Raw genomic sequence first — 19,935 nt, forward strand, 5'->3', positions numbered from 1 at the left:
ATGGGGATATGAACGAGAAGAAGGTATCGCAAAGAAGATTGGTCGATGAAATTATCGTCCTATCATCAGTAATCCTAAACCGCAGAGAGGGCTGGCTTTCCCTACTCAAAACGAGTTTCGTGGAAGGACGAAGACCCTCATCGATCGGGACGGATGACGTCGTCCCAGCCAAGAGGAATGTTGACGAATGTTTACCGCGAAGTCCGATCGGGCTGCTCAAGGGTATTTTCGTTCCCGATCGATCCGCCAGGGAAGCAGCAGAATGCGTGAATGCCCCCTTGGCTTCCATAGAAACCATTTTGGGATTCGCTTGGCGACTCCTCTCTCTGAGGATCTCACATCCGGCAGTCGACCACTTGTTCATTGAGCTCATAAAGTCACTTCTGCGTGTCACGCGATCGATCCTGTGAGGCGTATCTCACAGTGACATCTTTGCCGCGACAAATGATCAGAAATCTTGACTTCGATGGCGAAGACTCTGCATGTCATTTTGATGACAGAGGAAAATATGCTTTAGACACAGTAAAGATCGCGGTCGGAGGGGCGATAAGAGGGTAGGGGAAACGGTGGATGCGTGACGATTTCCCCGGCGAATTCCCCAGAGTCCCCAGCCCACATGAGAGACTAGTTGGGAATCGAATATTCATTGCTCGGCTACGAACATGTTGGAATGTGGTACAATATCGGTTATTGCACCACAGAGCGTTCAGCACGTTTTGGCAAGGCAGCAATCGGCTGCGATTCCCCAACGAGGAGCAACATGTGGGAGACGGGGAAGAGGTGCTCTACGTTCGCCGCTCGGCTATAGAACGTCTCAAGTGGACGAGGGCTCGCTCGCCAAGGGCTCCGCAATCGGAATGGAGCGAGGGAAGGTGAGGAAGAACGGCGGTGACGTTGAGGAAAAAGTCAAAAGGCTACCAGCGGAGTATGGGAGGACTGGCCTTATTTGCCCTGGAGAGTTCCCGAAGAACGAACAGTTAGATATACGGTCCCCTCCCCGAATCCATTCACTTGTCCGCCTTATCGCTTCGTCTAACTGCTGACGCCGATGCAGCTGCTGATCTGCAGCTCCGCGGAGCGCTATCCAACTGGGAACGTTCAATCTGGCTGCCTCACCGATGTGTCCGAGGGAATAATAACAGCCGGCTTGGGCCGGAGGTCTGCGGACGGAGGTTCAAGCGATGAGCGCGCAGCGTCGGGACAAAAAAAGTTGTAGACGTTGTCCGAGAAAAGGACGTGGGTACCCTTGATTGTAAGTTCCGTCCCAGCCCGAAGGTCAGACGTTATCTTGCACCCACTCGCTTCGACGGAGCCGGCTCGCCGCGGCGGAAAACCTGTGACGCTGGAAAGTTCTGATCCAATGCACTGAAAAGACATCCAATCTGCCTATAGCGGCGCTAGATATTGTCCGGGATCGGTCTGACGATTGGGAACTCATTCATCCGAGAGTCGGATACCGTCCGCATGAGCCTAAAGCCCTTGCGCTGTCATGGACTCGGAGTGAGTGGACAGAGCCGGGCAGCCTTGTTTGTCATTCGGCGCAGCCCACGCCACGCCGCCCCGACGAAGCAAATTACGGTTTCCGTACGTCGGCCAGCTTTCATTTGAACTCGAGCCTTGTGCGGAAGATCCCTCTCGCGATGCGAGAAAATTTCTCGGAACGTTCGCGTGTCCCGTCTCTATTAAAAGCGATCCTCAGCCTGCAGTCGAGAGATTCTCCGCAGGTTGCTTCTCGTGGCCCTTCGTAGAAGCGGCATCTGACGGTCTATTCTCACGAACAATGGGACTACTGGATGCCGGAGCTCTCCGGGAGCTTGGTTCTGACAAGTTCGTGGAGCCCTCTCCTCCTGCTCGGAGCCCCCGGGCCTTCAATCTCGGTCGAATTGATTTTTCTGAAGTTCGAATCGTGCATCATCGGCCGGCGTTGAGCCGAATCCCCGCTATCGCGTCATGACACCTCGGAGACTTCTCAATATTCCCCGTCACAACACCGATATTCGTCGCGATCGAGTCGCGGAAATCATTTGTGAGATAAATCGCCCACTCATTCGCGCGGCGGGATGGGGGGACGTGGGGCGCCGTAGGGCGAAATCTGAAAATTCAGGCACATTTCCGAAGAGAGCTTTTACTTAAGATGTTCAGACTGACTGAGAGCGAAGCTGCGACGTAATCCAATTCTCAGGCGCTTCGGAGCGCACTTACGCTCGAGGAATATGCAAAACGTTCCGGACACTGCCCTCGGATCCGAAAATCAAGGAGTGCGCCGAAGACTCTGCTCTCGACCAGAGCTCCCGCTTCCACAAGGAGACCTCGCAAAACGCGTATTGAGATTTGGTGAAGACATTCCGCTGCTTCAAGGCTCGGCGAATTCACTCCACGAATGCCCCTATCCTCATCTCTATTTATGAACTCTGATCAAACCGAACGCCCGACGATGCTCGCCATCCACTCAGACACAATAACACCACGTCGTGTAAGCGACACTCTTCACGGTGTGTACCGTCGGATTAGAGTTCCTCTAGCCCGCCTAGTCGTACTTTGGCGTAGCGGTGGTCAGAATAGTCTGCGGGGACCTCAGACCAACAATCAGCGAGTGAAATGCTCGAGTGGGGAAGCGATTAATCTGCATGCAAATCCATCTTTCTGACCAATCCAGGAAACCGTATCCATCAGGAGAGGCTGAACCCCGTAGAGACGGAATCAACTTGCACGCACTCGGAAGCTTCATCCTATGGAAAACCTCCCTTCTGCTTTGATTTTATCGTTCGACCCGACGAGGAGTTCCAATACCCGAGCGAATCTCGATTCAATTTTCCATCTGGCACGCCAGTGTGGCCGAATCTGGGGAATGAAGTGTGTTAGTGATCCTCCTCATCCAAGTCTTCATATCCCGGACAGATGTCTCTTCTTCTGTCTCTAGACCTCATCGCTTCGAGACCTTCTCAAAAACCCCGAGACGGACCGTTCTGCATAAGGTTCCTCGACCCAGCCTGCGAGGCCGATCCTCCGAATGGCTTCCATCCGGTCCCCGTTCGCCGGCGTTCCTCTAGAGAGCTCGGGTGCGGAAGTGGATGTCATCGAAATAGTCGCCGGGCAATTCAGTCAAGGCTGTTTATCACGGAAGAGCGACTGAATTAGAGAAAAAGTGCATATCTGGCTGGGTTTCTCGCTCGCACTTTTACACAATGCATCAAAGCCGGTGTCATTCGTAGCTGACCGACCGGCTGACTGGTGGAGATGGCCGGCCGGCCATCTCTATCTCTCTCTCGCTCAGATCAGATCGCAGGCCGTAGCAATCAGGGGAGTGAGATCTTGTGCTGTAAGCTTTCGCACTACTCTTTCCTCTGGCAACAGACGAGAAGGCGCTCTAAACCCGACTTGAACCTGTTCCTGCTATTTTGAGGGACCGTCATTCTACATACGAGCTGTAGTTCATCGTGTGCGCGGATAAATCAAAACTTCTTTTATTGAAAATGTAGTGCTCAAGTCGCTCGGTTTTTTCTCGCAACGTCTCATACGTCATCAAGGCAAGTGCACGGAAAGATCGATGAACGTCGGAGATTCCAGGTGAGCGATCGTAGCGAGAGAAGCGGCGCGAACGCGCTCTTGGCAAAGGCGCGCGTAGTTGGCTTTCGCGCCGGCACCGCTGCACCGCCGGTACAAACCACGCCGAAAGCGATTCCCGCGCCGAAGCTCTTTGTGTATGCTTCCAAATGGCATTCGTCGTTCCTGCAGCGCAAGCTGAAGAACGAGACATCGATCAGCGCCTATAGCTGATCGTCAATAAAAGCCTGCGTACAATGCCAAGACGACGAGGGACGGTGAAAAACGGATCGGACCTCGCTGGCTCCATGCTTGTCTTCACAGAACACGATTTTCTCGCGCAACGTCCGCACCACTATTTCGGAGCGCATCAACAAGATGGTGATCATGGGCCTCGCAGGCGGGAACACTTTCGGCATCTTTCCCAGCATGTATGTGTACAGATTTCCTCCCGGCTTCCGGAAAAGACAGGGAATAAATTTGTTTACACCGAAGCAGAACCTCCACGCTCTCTGACCCCTGGCGGATCGAAAGTGCACCTACAGAAGAGCCGGAGGCCATCCGAGAAACCTCCCCGTCAGCCCATGCCTAATGACTGTAATTCGTAGTTGATTGCCTTCCATTATCAGGGGACACCGGGACATTGTCGACCCGCGGTGGTTGCAGGGACCGGAATCGAGAACTCTCAATGGCTTGAGTTATTTCTGTTCATAGATTCCACTGGAGGCATGTCTTTCCCGCAATTCGATTACTTCTGACTGCGTGGGCTTGACGTCACGTCTACGAGACCACGGGTACGGCAAACTCGCGGCGTAAGCGCTGGGAACATGTTCTTCCTCCGTTTAGAGTAAACGTCGGTGGGGTGACAGAAGTCTGTGCTGATTGCACAGTTTGTCACACTGTTGCTACGGGACGGATCAAGTGCTTCGAGAGGCTCAGAGCGAAATACGATTAGGCGTAGCGGCACAAATTGAATTTTACCAACTCCCACGGTCTCAATCAGGTTTCCAGCTGCGCTCGTCCCCGGCGCTCGTGTCGACGGGATGGTGTACCTATTCGGCGGGGATTGATTGGAGGGCGATAGGTCTCCCCGTGGGAAACAGGTCTCACCGTACAACGTTCATAGGGGCTCGCTTGACCAAGAAGCTCAGATGTATTGCCAATTATTTCATTTCTTCCATGCTATTTGGTCCGGGCTAAACGAATGTAAATGGCTTGTGAGTTAAACAAGTATATCCTGCATAATTTTCCCCGCCCAGTTCTCGAGGGAGCCCTCAGGAATAAGGTCGTATGAAGGCATTCCGCGAATAGACCGCGGCTGGCCTAATACCAACAAATGAGTGCTCATTTGAGATTGACCATGTTACGAAGTTGCACAGACGGGAGAGGTGGCAATCCGTCCCCGGGCCGGGAGATTCCCTTGTTCCCTGCGGAGACCCTTCCGGAAAAAGCGATCTCAACTTCGAGATTGGCCTTTTCAGAACGCGTTTTAGAGCCCATCGCTTGTTTGTGACGTTCCTACTTCACGCTCGAGATTGGTAGTGAACAGCTCACAGAGAGGAACAATATAGCGGCCTAAACGAAGAAAGACTAGAAATTTCCTCGAAAATCGCTTCGCGCTCTCTCGCGAACGCTCAAGCGTCTGTATGTGACCATCCGTCTTCGAGACGAATGCCCGCTGTTTCCAGATGAGGGGGATCATTTGTTGCGCTATTTTCCCACCATTTCGGAGATATACAGCCAGAGCTCCGGGACATTAGGAAACGAGATTTCTCCTGTTGAGCGTGTGTACCAGCTTTAAAAAGTCAAGGTTTACCGTTAGAGCTCACAACCTCCATTTGAATCTGCCGACACCGCTTAGAATATATTTACAATGAAACTAAACCGGGAGGTTTAGAACTTCGAGGCGGCAAGACTTGATGCTCGCCCTAAGGAGCAATCGAGCGCTTGGGAAAGCAGAGCGGAGAAAGAATCTCAGTCAGATTCAAAAGAGTCGGACGGGAGCTTCGAGAAGCGTACGGATTCGCGTACTTCTTTCATGGACAGCAAACGCTCGGGGGCTCCCTTTCATTCGGCTTCGTTCCCTAATGACGATTTCCCGACCAGTCTCGCCGCTTTTACAGTCTTTCGGTGAGCGGCCTCAATGAGCACATGAGGCTCTGTGCACCCATCCGCAACGGTATGTGAATACAGGAGCGCACTGGAGAATAACAGTGCACAAAGCACTCCGAGAGATGACAGAGCTCCTTCCCTCGGCCTTCGCTTTTCAGTCATCGTACGGCGCGCCAGGTTGGCCGGATCAGAGCTCGAACAATAGCCGAAGTCTCGCCGTCTGGAGAGAGGGTGAAATGGTTCGAGAGGGACAGGCGACAACGTTTACCACCGGAAAATCTCCATTTGAACCTCATTTCCTATCTGGACTTTTTCTGCCTCTTCGGCACTTGCGGCTCACTTCTCACTCGCTGACTTTCTCCAGTCGCTCGATTATATCTCTTTTTTTTCACGTGAGAAAGTCTGTACCCGAGCTCATCTGACCTGTTGTTTCGTCTTCCGTCTAGTAGCAAGTCGAGTCTCTTCTGTCGCAGTGGTTATCCAGATCCACGGACGCGAATTATCCTCGATAATGATCCGAAATGCTCTCGAATTCTGAAGTCTCATCGAATTTGCAGACTGGGTGATACCAGCGACATGAGCTTTAGCTACGTGGAAAGTTTCTATGATTTCTATCGATCGGAAGCGCGACCCGGAGCTTTTCGACAGAATATGTTCATGAATTTCCAAATCGGGCGACGCCAACTCGTTATGAGCGGGTCCCTGACGCGTCATCCTCCTCCGGTGGACGCCGACGGTCGGATCGTTCGGTACCGCACGGGTGCTTCCGAACTGTTCGCCATTGCCGCCATCGGTCCCCCATTCTTTCAGTTTCTCGTTCGACTCCGTTCGCAAGTCCAAGTATGGCCTTTACTTACTGCTCGATGACAGAGCTTCCTCTCTCCGTTTGAAACCTTAATCAGGACGTTCCGCAGGGAACCCACTGACCTTCCGTACCATAAAGAATGTTGGCATGCTCACAGTAGGGATCATTCCCCTCCCGAGGAGGATGTCGTGAGGGTCCCTACTTGCCCCGCCAATTACAGTTGGCAGCGTTGCTTGTCACCGCATATGGAGGAGCACGCTTCAGAACGCTCACACGGCACGTGTACTGCGTGGACTATTGTGGCACGCCGCCCGAGCGAAGGACGAAGCAGTCAAAAGTCCGAAGTCGCACAAAACTTCGAAACTTCGTTGGTGTCGGATCGTATAACTCCGTGGTCAGGTTCGGGTGGTATAGTAAGCTCGAAAACTTGCGAGCGCTGCGCCTCGAAGTCGCATTTTTCAGCCTTTTGTCTAGTGGACGTCCACCGCTGAGACTCCGAGTCAGAAATGTCAAAGTGCGTTACACGACCACGAAAAAGTCTCCCGCGCCGTCGGACACTGGAAGGGGACATTAGTTCGGCCGTCAACCACCTCTAAAAGTCGTCCGTCGGGCCCCAGAGTCCCTCTCATTCCGAGCTTTGTTAATTTTTAGTCCGAACCACCACTAGATCTAAAATGAATTGTACCCACAGGACCGACGATTGGATCGTCGCCCAGTCGTCCTGAAGGAGAGCGCTCAGATGAAAATGTGGGGCTACGTTGCTTTCTTTGTGATCGTTGCCTTCACCGTATTGATCATCGTCATTCGGGTTGTAATTAGAACCACGGTCTATTACGACCACATCCCGGATCTGCGTGGCAAGACCATCGTCATCACAGGTTAGTGTTGCAGGCAAGAGCCGCTATTGAAGCTTTCGGATACAGCAGAGCTTTTGATTCGTGCAGCGGCTTCTCTTCCTTCCTCTTCCATATCTGTTCTCCGAGGCTCAGTCAGATTTGTGGATCGGAATCCAGATCAGAAACCTTACGCGACTTGCCTCAGTATCCAAATAGCTCCAGGAAATCCTTCAATACCCCGGCTTAGGGTGACTGACAAAATAATCCGGCATTTCCTGCCTTGCTGCTCGTGGGATTTCGGAAACAAGGATGAAGGAATCATGGATTCCACTCGTTGCCTTTCGAATGGGGGATTCTCAGCCCGGCAGTCCCCTGCAATCAGATAGATTGTTACACCTCAATCCGAGCCACATGAATGTTTCTGCTTGTTTGTTGCCCGTCCGGGCGCAGTCAATCGCGTGGGCCGGGTCCTCGATTGATTGATCGGTCGGTCGGTCGGAGTCTGCTCGCTCGACTGTCTTTTGACAACTCTGCTGAGCATGTGGGCAGTTGCTGTTGCATGTAGTACCTACAAGCTTCGTGACAGTCAGTTGTCTTGCCACCTGTCAGACCTTCAGGGTGGGAGGTTAGCGAACAGGCGGCCGGGCGGGTGGTCGAAGAGACGGGCAGGCAGGCAGGCTGGCGACACGGTTCGCGGACGACGACCGCGCACAGTAAATGCTCGGATGAGGAGGAGCGTAGCGGCGACAGAAGGGGAATTTTAAGTCCATGTCATAACCAGACGTCAATTTCAGGAGCATCAAGCGGGCTCGGCCTCCAACTGAGTGAGGTTCTCGCAAAAAATGGAGCGCGCGTCATCTCTATTCATAGGTAATCGCAAGCGTCGGAGCCTCCTCCGCTGAAGAATGAAACACTGTGATACGTGTTGGGCGTCGACGTCGAACAGGCTGCTCGTCGATCCGAGGCGAGCTGTCTATTCGATACAGGTATATATATCGAGGGCCCTAAGATCCGATTTCGATTCATCAAAGGTATCTGGACGATATCAACTTCGTTCAACAGTTCGCCAGCGAGCTAGCCCGGACCGAGGATCGCATCGACTGCCTTGTAAATAATGCCGGTGAGTGACTTCCTCCAAAACTCAGGACGGTGTCGATGGGGCGGGGGCGAATTCTAGGAGTTCAAGGCGACGCCGCACGTCAAAGTCAGCCGGCGACTCCCAAAGTGAGAAGCATTGGCGAGTCCCATGTTCTGCCGGCCGAAAATTCCCTTTAGCTGCTGCATCGATCGCGGCCGATCGGCACGGCCAACAACAACGGAAATGCCCGGGGACTAATTCGTTGCGGAGCAACTCGATTGCGGGGGGAACGAACTTACAAATCCGTGTCCGCAGCGTCTATCTGCACGAAAAACAAAACTAATCCGATTGAGCATACGCGGCGCTTCCTGGCCGAGTTGCCCGAATTGGGACGGCAGGACGCATGGATCTGTGTCCGTCAGGGGCGCACGCATGGACCTCGCGAGCGGCGTGAGGTCGCAACAAAATACATATCCGGTGCCTCAGAGCAGACGTATCGTACTTGGGAAACTCGGCGGGAAGGGTTCTGGCCGTCGAATGGTCGCGCGCGAAACGTATCGCTGCATTCTAGCGAAACACAAACGACAAACCTTGTTCGTGTGAGTGTCTACGGTCCAGACGGTCTCCGAGCCCGCTAAGCTGTGAAAACAAGCTTGCCGCACTCTTCTCATCAACAGACGCGTGTTCATAAAGCGTTGACCAACGAAAACACTCTGTCAGTCGCGAGTTTTGACAGAATGGCCAGTCTGTCAGCTCGTTTCGCTTTACAAGCCGATTACATTTATGAAGCGATCTCGCGAAAAGAGTGACCGAGCCGCTTCCTCCCCGGTCCGTGGTGAATACGGATTTCCGCTTCGGGGCGACGAGTTCCCAGTCTGCCTGTTGGAACCTCCGCGTATGCCAAGGGACGTCCGAATGAGCGCCGCGCCGTCGTCGGAATAAGCTAACTGTGGGAAGACAAATCAAAGAGAAGAGCCCTCTCAGTCGAGGAAATTCGGTCGTGCGAGAGACAAAAGCTAGTCGTGTTTGTTTCTTTTTTGTAGAAGCGGCTTGATTGAAACGTTTTTGACACCAGAAGCAACAAGCACACTAGCTGCAGGCCTGACTGCCGCTGATTGTTTGTAGTTGCTGCCCATATAAGTGTTCCAGCGTCAGCAGTTGGATAGACATCTCCGTCGAGGTTTTCTCTCCTCCGCAGTGAATGGAGGAAACCGCTTGAAGCTTTGAACAAAGGCTGGTGTTCATTCTCGCCGGAAGTTTTATATCTTATGAAACATCTCGCTCCGGGATTCAAGCCTCAAGCTAATGACATCAATCTCCTCGAGCTGTCACCGAATCAAGACGCACATTCAGAGCTCTACCTCCGGGAGTATGAGTGAACGAGAATGGATTAAGACGAGAATTCCCCCAAATTTTTCGTCGGCAAAGAAAAATAGACGCTCACGAAAAAAATTGTGGTCGCATTCCTTTCTGGACGATCCTCCGGCTTCAAGTGTCTCTGGGACGTTTTCCAGAAGCGACGACCGTTCCAGTTTCACGGAATCCTTGTGATCTCAGCGACAGAGGAAATAAGAGGGGACCGGCTGTCTGTTTGTTCAAAGAGCTCTCGAATGAGAAGTTCCAATATCGGGATTCGATTCAAGATGACGATATCAAGTTTAGGTCACGTGAGAACCGCTATAGGATAGTATCGGGACCCTATCTTCACATTGAAGTGCCTACGATACGCGAATCGAAGACAAAAGACTGCTTGAGCTCGCTGGAAGAGAACTTTCTGCCGAAGCGAGAGCGTGCGTCCTGGATCCGAGGCAATGATTCCACCATCCTCGTCGAGTGTATCTTATCGAGAATTTCGGATGGAGATGAGTCTCGTCGGGGTAGAAAAGCGCGGCGACTGCGTGTGGAATGCCCTCGACCACGCCTTCTGCGTTGATGATTCACCCCGCGCCGGAAGAATGAGTCCCGGAGCGTCGACTCGGCCATTGAGATCTCGGGGCAAAACACAGAGCTTGTTTGCTCGGAATTCATTCAGAGCGCAGCCAAGACCCCGAGCGGCTCATTTGAATGTCAACGGCGGCGAAATCCTATTTATCTTGTCCGCCTTTCATGCTCATCACTTATCATCCACATTGCTCCAACGGATACCTGTACCCGGAATCCCCTCAACAAAACCCCAAAAATCATCAACGACCCTTCTTTCCGGCTTATGCTGTCTGGTGTGAGGGGACGGCGAGAGACTTTCCAAGAACGTGATTATTAGTTGACCGACCGGATACTATGTACCTAATTCGGCGCAAAACGATTCTCTAGAAAGAAAACGTGCCCATCCTGATTCGAGATTTGCCTGGGGCCGAGCACAAATGTCTCCCATTCACTCTCCCGACCTTGGACAGGCTTCGGGGAGAAGATGAGCGCAGCAGAAATAGAATAGAAGGGAATGGGGGACGGAGGCCGGTCGGGCTTTCTAGTCCGATGTCTGCTTTGCATACCTCTGAATTAAATTGCCACCATCGCCCGTCGTACTACATGCGCCGCTTGAATCCTTTGTTGAAATTGTTTGCCCCGAGTGGAGTCGAGCGTACCGGCGAGCTGTCTTCGGAACAAACGCGCAGACTTCCACGAACACCGCAGCCCCAATCAACAATGCCCGGAACCGGAATAGTCCCAGAATCGTGTTTCAAGCCCACGACGAATCTACTGGAACAGGAAGGCGATTGAATGCGCTGTTGAGGAGCTGATTCGGCGGTCAAAGCAGAATGAAACCGGCCGGAGATTCTCCACCGACGCTTTCGGACAGACATGCTCCTCCGGATGACCTGACGTTTACCGAGACGCTCGTCTGAGGTCTGAGGCGTCGGCATCTAGAAATCATTAGGTATATATTTATTTTGCAAAATCCGCGGCATGTAGATGGGGATAGGTGCATCTATGGCTGCAATCAGCTTGAGATCATAGGCTTGAGCGGGTCCACTGAAAAAGCTGTTCGGATTCCTCTCGGGAGTTCTCGCACCCGTGCGTGCGAGCTTGACGTATGCCCGCGTGAGGCTCGCTGGCGGTCGTGCTCGAAGGATCTTGCAGGTAATCAATCATTCGCAGGCTGAGAAAAAACAGGATAGATTCGTATTCCCAGGGAAATCAGTGTTCTGTCAGGGCTCCATCTTCGATTCGTTCCAAACGTGTCCAGAACTCGGTTCCGGGCGGCTTCCCAAGGGACACGAGCACACCAGCATGAACGATGTATCGACTGACTGAAGTACCCGGAATGATGGCGATTGAATCAAATCAAGATCCAGCAGGAGTTTGTCTGACGAGCCTGGGAAACGTGTGTTCTCGTCGCAGACTCATGGCGCTTCAAGCCCACGACAAAGACACATGATTTGCGGAGTATCCTCTCATCGGGATTCACTTGGCGTAAGCAACGACGAAGAGACAGATGCATTGGGAGCCACAAGCGGGATTTGTTCCTCGTCAGCCTAAGAAAGGTTGTCTCATCCGATAACAGCAGCTAGACAGGCGAACCACATGAGATTGCAACCCTTCTTGACATAGGATATTTCCTCCCCTGACCGCGAATCGTCGTTTCTGAGAATGCCACGCGCAAAAGTCACTTCAAGTCGCGACTGAGCCAAGATTCAAATCTGATCAATCCATCTCAACCAAGAGCTTGCCGCGGAGACATTTGTGCTCGTCTCGCTCTCGGCACGTATCATGCCAAGATGATTTCCTTCCTCCAAGACCGATTCTGGGAATCAGGATCGAGTCCAAACTATCGAAGTGCAGTCTCACGATTTTCGGAGAGTTCGACTTTCTCGTATGATAACAGAGGGTACTTCGTATACAGACGTGGAGTGCATCTCGGAATGCTGTTCTGAGCTCCTCTGTGATTTGCGTTGAGCATGTCGTAAGTTTTTTACTCTGCTTCGCATCTTCACAGGGGCTTCAAACAAAGAGGTGGGGGGAGCTCTCGTTCAGGCTCATCTGAACTGGCAATCCCCTAGCCGAGAACTGTAGGAGCGAGAAGCTCCTGTCGAAGACGGTATACACAGAACACGTCCAACTGAGCAGCTGTTCCTCTCAAGACGTGAGAAAGGGGGCCGCCTGCGCAAATAGCCGGCGACCGTAACGATGCTGCGGGTCCTCTTTCGAGAGTCTCTTTGTTGTTGCCTTCATCGAATGCTCAATTTATTGTTATCACGCAAGCGCTAGATGCGAGGGGATATTCATGCATCGGGACGCTCGATCTTCTGTGCCAAATTTCTTGTCTGAGTGCCGGGAGATAAAGGACATTAGAGACGTACGCCCAACGTCTCGGAAACGAATATTCAAGAGCGGGGGCGAACATTCATTCTCAACGACGATACGTGATGCGGGCCGAGAGATGAGGATTCAAACTCTCTGTCCGTCGCTTACTCTCAGACCTGCGTAATCTTTTCCAGGTATTCTCTGCGGAGATGATCTCAGCCCAGACGGCCTGGATAAAATGATGGCCGTGAACTACGTCGGACATTTCCTTTTGTCGAAGATTCTGATTCCCAAAATGACAGCAACGCCCAACGGACTACGGAGAATTGTGAACATTACTTGTGGTGGCTTCACCACCGGCAATTTGCACCTCCTCTTCGATATGCAACGTAAAGAGCTCGGCGAAGGTGAGTTCTTCACCATTGGGTTCTCGAACTTCCGACTTAATTTCAGCGGAGTTCTGACCTTGCTGAATTAATCAATCACTAGCCCGCATTCGCTCCGGTCCTCCGAGATATCCGGAGGGCACGACCTGTCGCAGCGTCCTCACTCGCCGATATCACTGATTCCCTCAATGGTGCCGGAGCCTCCAGCGGCAGACGGTCCTGGCGGTGTCGAGCCTTCGAACAATTTCTCAAGACTCCGCAGCTGCGAGACGTCGCCTCCGAAAAATAAGACTCGGATATCGCATAGCGAAGGATGCCTGAAAAGTGGCCTCCATCGGAATGATTGGGAATGCTACTACCACTTGATATGCTCACCGTCTGCAGATATTTTCAGATTCGGTCGCCCAACGACCGAGAGCGCGGTTTCCTCAGCGAATTCCCAAATGGCTTTAAGAAGCGTCCTATAGCAGAGTCGCTCCGCTGGCGACGGCTCGGAAAGTTCCGAGAAAAAAACCTCGGATAAAATCCCGACCTGACACATGTGTTACCATGGTGCCGGATTCCCCTCGAACGAATACCTGGAAGAAGTATTGCTTTCCCGTCGTACTGCTTTCGTTACGAGTTTGCTCCTGGATCCGACTCTTGATCGTTAGAATATGAGGGACTTTCCCATGGCTGACAGATTTCCAGTTTCCCCGATTCCAGTTCGAGGATCGCCGGCTATGGAAGTCTCGCATTCTGGGTGATGAGAGCAGAGCATATGGTCTGAAGTCTGAGGAGAGATTGGAACCAGAGTCCTATTCAGGCTGGAGAGCGTGCGGGAGCCGACCGCGTGCTTTCGTCAGGACTCACCGACTCTCAGACCCCCATAGAGGAGCATTCCCGAGGCATTAGCGAGATCTCGCCATATTCCCCGCGAACTCGTCCTGATCGATAAATTAGGTATCGAGCGAGCACCGTGAAGTCGGTTCTCCTACAAATTCTCGATGAGCGACGGCTCCTCCGTGTAAAAGTGCGAAGGGAACGATGACGGCAGAGAGATCAGAGACACTCCCCTCAATCGGCGTAGAATTCTAGCTCATTAGTTCTCGAGTCAGACTGATTTTCTGCAGGAAAAAAAAACCGCTTCCCCGAAGTGGCTCTCTCTTGACGATTGAATTTGGAGTCACCAAAAAGTCTCCGATTCGCCGACGGAGGGCCGCCTCTCTCGCATGCATTGAAATCGAGAAGTGATTGCCCTCAGCGAGCAGGAATTCCTCTTGATCGCCTCAGGAAAACGAAATATGTTTCAATCAAGGAGAAGAAGAATCAATAAACAGGAAGGAGTGGGAGGATGCGCTCGAGCGTTTCTGATAGGAAGCCTTACCGTCTACTATTTCCGAGTTTCCAGGTTCATACAGTATACGGGAATGGTATCGTTCCTCTAAGCTGGGCCTGTATCTCATGGCACGCGAGATGAGCAGGAGATTCAAGACGAACGAGCTCTGCTGCGTTTGCGTGGATCCCGGTTCGTAGGATTTCGCAATTACACCTCTCTCTCGGTACCTGATGATTAAATTGGCTGTCGGATATCCACCCAAGCTACGGCCAAGTCGTTCCATCTTCACTCTATCCGCCCATTCACTTTCCCGACAAGCGAGCGAACAACCCATCACAACGTTACGCGGATCGGTCGGCTTGCGAACCCATGACCTCTATGCAGTCGAAGAACCCTGTTTTATCCATATCGTGTACTTCAACAGCAGCAGCATCGCGCTGGATTTAGCGGCCAGCTGCGTGAACGACGTTCTGCTCACGCCGACACGAGCACGCTGGAGATTGGCCGCGAAGGCTCGCGAACTGGACCCACGTCGACAATGAACTTTTTGTAATGGGGCTCGTTTGATGGATTGCCCACCTTTATTCTCTCACCGGTGGGCTTTAATCATTATCCTCCGGCGATATGCGATCGTGGGAGCGTCGAGTGGAATGAAGGTCGGACCCGAGAAATCTCCGCCCGATTCCTGCGGCTCTATCTATTACTCGAGCGCCGGTGGGTCCGATCTTGATCGCTTTCTCGCCGGCTCAGTTTTCCATAAGCTCTTCTACCTCCGCTCGGACTAAATTCATGACTGGGTTCTGTCGCTTTGAAGCAAGACCGGGGATTTCCGCCAGAGGATGTTCACTTCAAATGATTGCCCCTTCTCGAGGAGAACCGCCTCCCGAGTTCCCTTTTCCACGAGCAGGCTTCCACATGTTCTCTGATGACTCTCCCGAGAGCAGCTTTCCTTTCCCGCTGCCACTTCGCATCCGAGCCCGTAAACACCTATCAGCAGTGGCGGCGTCGGGGTAAAAGAGCGCAGAACAGCAAATACTCACAAGGGTCTGAGCGAGGATCTAAGAAACAGCTGATGGAAACGGGAAAATACGACGACACGAACGTAAAGTGCCGCAGCTCAATCGAGAGACACGTGCGGAGCAATTAATTGTTGTGATGCGTCAGGCAATGCGACGGAAACGTCCGCGCTGAGCCTATTTCCGCCCGAACGGAAACAGGATAGAAGTGCGGACGCTGGTTGCCGGTGGACATCATCGCGAGCGACAACACACTCACGCTCTCACACTAACTGGCTCACACAGGCACAAATAACAAGCGCCTTAACGTATACGGTTCCCGTTGGATAGCCACGTTCCGAGTGGGACAGCAGGAAACAGAGCGATCGGCTCTACGAGAGGATTGTGCCCCGGCACATGGAATTCTTAACCTCACTTATCTCGCTGCCGATGCCATCACAATTTCCTCGATGTCCACGGCGTGGACCTATTTCTGCAAGCCGTGTATCTGGGTATCGATTCGTTCCGTGTGGTATACGTGGCACTAATAACTGGCTGCGTTTCCTTTCCATCAAACCTGCTTCGCCCGTCTGCGCAACGAACAACTCCGCGACGTCATGCACAGGACTGCTATCGACAACGTTCTACAGTCATCTACCCCAACCGCAGAAATCTCTGTTGTGTTTGCTGGCCATGCTGATGTTCCGGTCTCCAGAAGAGGGCATCCAGAGCGTTCTATTCGCTTTGCTAGATGAGAAAATACGCACTTGCTCAGGGACGGTTCGTATGCTCTTTCTACTTTCTCAATATGAAAAATTAGGCTCGGGGGCGGATGCTGCCGTACGTTCGAAAGGGAACTCGGTGCCTTGCACAACAGAAGAGGAATGGGGGAAAAGCCGCAAAACATAGTGCAGATATCTCCCTCGCGTGGATTTCTCAGACAAAACACGAATCAGCCGGCAGATGATGGTCGAGAGGAGGAGGAATATCCGGAAAAGAGGAGAGGCTCAACCAAACTTGAAAACTCCAGATTCTTGAAACCTCTTCGAGCTCGTGATAATTTCGCAATGCTCTGTGGTTTTCGTACTCTTCCGGAGTCGGAACCACCAACGGAGGCTCGGTGATCTCAATTCACCTTTCCCATGACCCGACGCATGTTCAGATGCATTCGGCCTCGGAAGTCTCTGCTCGGTAGTAAGAAGAAAATTCCCCCTCTCGATAGACTCCTGTACGGCGCAACGTCGCTGTCGACGTTATCGGCGACAGGGCGCAGGCCACCTCCTTCGGCTGGAAATAGCTCTCAGAGAAACATTTTCGTGCTTGGAAGCGATTCAAACTTTTCCTCCGGAGCAGAGAACGTGAACGATTTTTCTGGAGGAGTCATTCCGGAACGAGGAAAGTGTGGTTGTGGTTCGACATGGGAAATGTTGCTGCAACCATCGGCACCACGATGGTTCACGTTCAAAAAACGATGAACTAATAAGCATGATGATGTAATCATGATCATTATTCCATCTACATTTGTACTACAGCATCATTTTTTTTCGATACGTACCATCAGGTGATAAAAGACTGCAAAGTTTACGATCCTCAAGACGCCGATTTTTTGCGGAGGACAAGGTCAGTCAACATGTCCGAAAGAGTATGGGATGTCACCGAGCAACTGATAGATGATAAGCTAGATAAGGTGAGTGAACACGAGAGAGAGAGAGGATATTAACGAGGGGTCTGAGCCACGTCCGTCGGTCATCAATTCTTGGGGCAAATTATCTCCTGTTACCAACACGATGTCTCCGCAAAGCCCCCGCAAGTCTCGTCGTTTCCCTCACACACAAGTATACGGGTACGTGCGAGGCGGACGAAACACTTGCTGAAGGTCAGACAACGTCTTTTCCAAGGTCACGGTCGAAGCATGACCGCAGCGACCGGCTGTGTCGGAGATTCATCTCATTAGAGCGCATACCAGAGGGGAGACATACGTGTAAATGGGGACTCATTCCTCCATGAATTGCCGCATGCGAACGGTTCGGTTGAAGTCCCTTCATTGATATCTTCGGCTTCGAGAGCCATTCAACGGCCAAGGGTCGGTACCCGAAAATGAGCGCGCGATAGAGTGAGGGAGAGAGAGCGCGAGAATGAGGGGGGAGAGTGTGAGGATAAGAAAGAGGGAGTCAGAAGGAGCTCGAGCTCCGTCGAAGCAGCGACGAGAGGAAGGGGAATAAGTGGAGCGTTGCCTTTGGATGCGACTCGAGTAGCCGGAACTCGTAATTATGTCCTCGTAGGAATCGCTCGATGGACTCGATCGTGTTGAGGAAAATGGATGTCGGACCGTGAAGGACGCTCAAGACTGATGGCAGGTATCGATGACGCGAACGTTCCGGAGATGGATGGGCTTTGCTTATCATCTCTGCAGGACAGCAACGAGGAAGTGATGAGTCCTTTGCCATCCGCGACAGCCTCGCAACGATAGATATCAAACGCGATGTTGACCTCGCGGCTGTGCTGTCGCCATTTTTTCCCAAACGCAGAATCAGTGGTAATCGAGTGTGATGCGACAGATAGGGCGATGAGATGGGGTTTGGGGAGGGCGACTGCTGCCATAGAGGGGTCACTGGGAGAGAAATAATTGTCGTAGATGTACTGCACGGAAGGCTGGATTCGAGAAAAAACGATGATCGCGCTGTCACTATGACGCTCTCCCGCGGCCGTTATTTTCTGTCTCTGCGTACAACATACAAGCCCATCGGCCGCCTCATAGTCGCGGCCGTCGAACTGGTGCTGGTAGACGCGGCCACGCACGGACAGGCCGCTCGCTAAATTGGCACCCTCATGATCCAGGCTCCGGCATCGATCCTCCTCTAATAGCAGATCCAATTTCAGTCAGAAGCGGGAACCAGCAAGCGAAGTTCTATCGTCTAAGACAGCTCCTGCCGAATGGTCCGCTCGTCTACATCGTTTTCTACTCCGTCTCGTCTACCCTGCTCGGGAGCCCCCGCCCATTCCGAATTTCCTAACGGTCTTTTTGTATTGTCGCTGCTCGACCAGCGAGAGAATCAATAAAAAGTTTCCAAAAAAATCGTCCGTGACGGACGTTACCTTTGTCCAAATCCTTTCATTTATTCGACTCTTCCTCCTTGTCCGTCGCGCGTACACCGCGGCGAACACTGTGGGGCAAAGGCTCCAAAACTGGGTCCCCGGTAACCAACGAACGCCCATTTCGAGGAGTTCATCGCCAGACGTTCGGCGGATTCTCAGGTCCGTCTAAGCCTACTTTTTGCGCAACTCCGGGGATCCCCACCATCTGTTTCCACGGCTCCACGCACGAGCGACCCCGGGATCTCGCCGACTGATTTAAGCTTCGATCTGCTATCTCAAGGTCTCCATAAATGCTTCTCCTGGATGCATTCAGAACTTCGATTCACGTGATTGGTCGACAATCGAAGACTCCATCCCTTTCTGCAGCCGAGCAGAGAATCTGTTGGGTTCTACGGAACTCCAGGGGTCCCGCGAAAGGTTTCGCGAAAAAAATTCCCGGTGCACGGCTCCTGGATGCATAATTGGACATTATAGTTCGAAAGGGCGTTGCCCTCGTTCAGGAGTTCATCGGCATGGTCATGCGATCTGGTTAGCGGTCAAAGTAACAGAAGATTGAACCAAAGCGGATTGGAAGAATTTCCATCGATAGGGTGACGGGGCAGAACAATCGAGCCTCGCCGTACCATTGCAAGCCCCAGCTCAGCCTCATTCCGCTCGTGATGTTCATCATCGGCCATCCATTCGCTCCTCTTTTTGCCGGTGTTTCCGATACTATGGGTCTCCGTTCCTTATTATGATATGCATACAATCTAATTCTTAGCTCGAGACAATATCATCATCAGCCACAGCATCGCAGCCGGACCTCTCTTGTTTTAGCGGCATATTCACGCTTACTCATTAGCCATGGCAGTGGCGTGACTTGTCGTCCGGTGACGAATAGCTCGACCGTGAAAAAGCATCGTGAGCCGAAAAACGTGACTCGGCCGCTAAGTGCAAAATTGGGTCCGACATCACATCATCACGGCCCTCCGCCTGGGTTTCAAGGAGGAGGACGTTGATTTTGGAAAGAATTTCTTTTTAGAGTCGATTCTCGAATAAATCGTAGGCAGATCGCTTGTCCCTCCCACCCAATCGATTCGAGGGGCCTTTCAAGGGGACTCTTGAGCACGAAGGTATTCCATATTCTAGTCTCTAAATTCATACGATCCCACAGGGGCTGCTCAATGGAATTTGGTCGGGACTCGACCACGCTACGCGAGGCGTCCCGGAGCACCTAAAGGGAGGCTCATGATCGATCGCGTTCATGCCCCTGTTTTCTCTCGAATGACTCGTCTGGGTCAATCGCTCCAAAATGCCGCCCAGTCCAGTCGTGGACTGGAAACTTGATTACTTACCTATAGAAGAGTTGCACGGCGTGGTCGCCATGGATTCTGAGGGAGAAATCAGCTCAGCGCTCTCTGGTTTCCATGGACAAGGGAATGCTCTAATACTAATTTCCTCTGATGAGACTGAAATCGGGGCTGTGGGACGGAAGCATATGGACGGTATCAGAAAGAATGATTTTCGTGAAACTCCGATCAATCT

General features: G+C 52.2%; 1 protein-coding gene across 1 annotated transcript; it reads left to right on the forward strand.

The window, feature by feature from the left end:
* The first annotated feature begins 3,416 nt into the window (after positions 1-3,416).
* On the forward strand, positions 3,417-19,642 carry LOC114828067 (retinol dehydrogenase 12). Its single transcript, XM_029110731.1, has 9 exons — positions 3,417-3,527; positions 7,152-7,338; positions 8,091-8,166; positions 8,328-8,416; positions 12,811-13,023; positions 14,393-14,509; positions 15,941-16,095; positions 16,877-17,002; positions 19,565-19,642. Exons 2-9 carry the CDS (start codon positions 7,200-7,202, stop codon positions 19,640-19,642), a joined length of 993 nt encoding a protein of 330 aa, XP_028966564.1. The 5' UTR covers positions 3,417-3,527; positions 7,152-7,199.
* Positions 19,643-19,935: the final 293 nt, after the last annotated feature.

This window comes from Galendromus occidentalis, unplaced genomic scaffold, assembly GCF_000255335.2.
Source record: "Galendromus occidentalis unplaced genomic scaffold, Mocc_1.1 scf7180000077086, whole genome shotgun sequence".
In the NCBI taxonomy this organism is placed as follows: Eukaryota; Metazoa; Arthropoda; class Arachnida; order Mesostigmata; family Phytoseiidae; genus Galendromus; species Galendromus occidentalis.

Excerpts from the sequence above, each read along its gene's own strand:
- LOC114828067 (XM_029110731.1), top strand. The coding sequence starts at position 7,200 with ATGAAAATGTGGGGCTACGTTGCTTTCTTTGTGATCGTTGCCTTCACC. Across the intron at positions 8,167-8,327 it reads CGCGTCATCTCTATTCATAG|GTATCTGGACGATATCAACT; the intron begins GTAATCGCAAGC and ends GATTCATCAAAG. Across the intron at positions 14,510-15,940 it reads CTGCGTTTGCGTGGATCCCG|GACTGCTATCGACAACGTTC; the intron begins GTTCGTAGGATT and ends CGTCATGCACAG.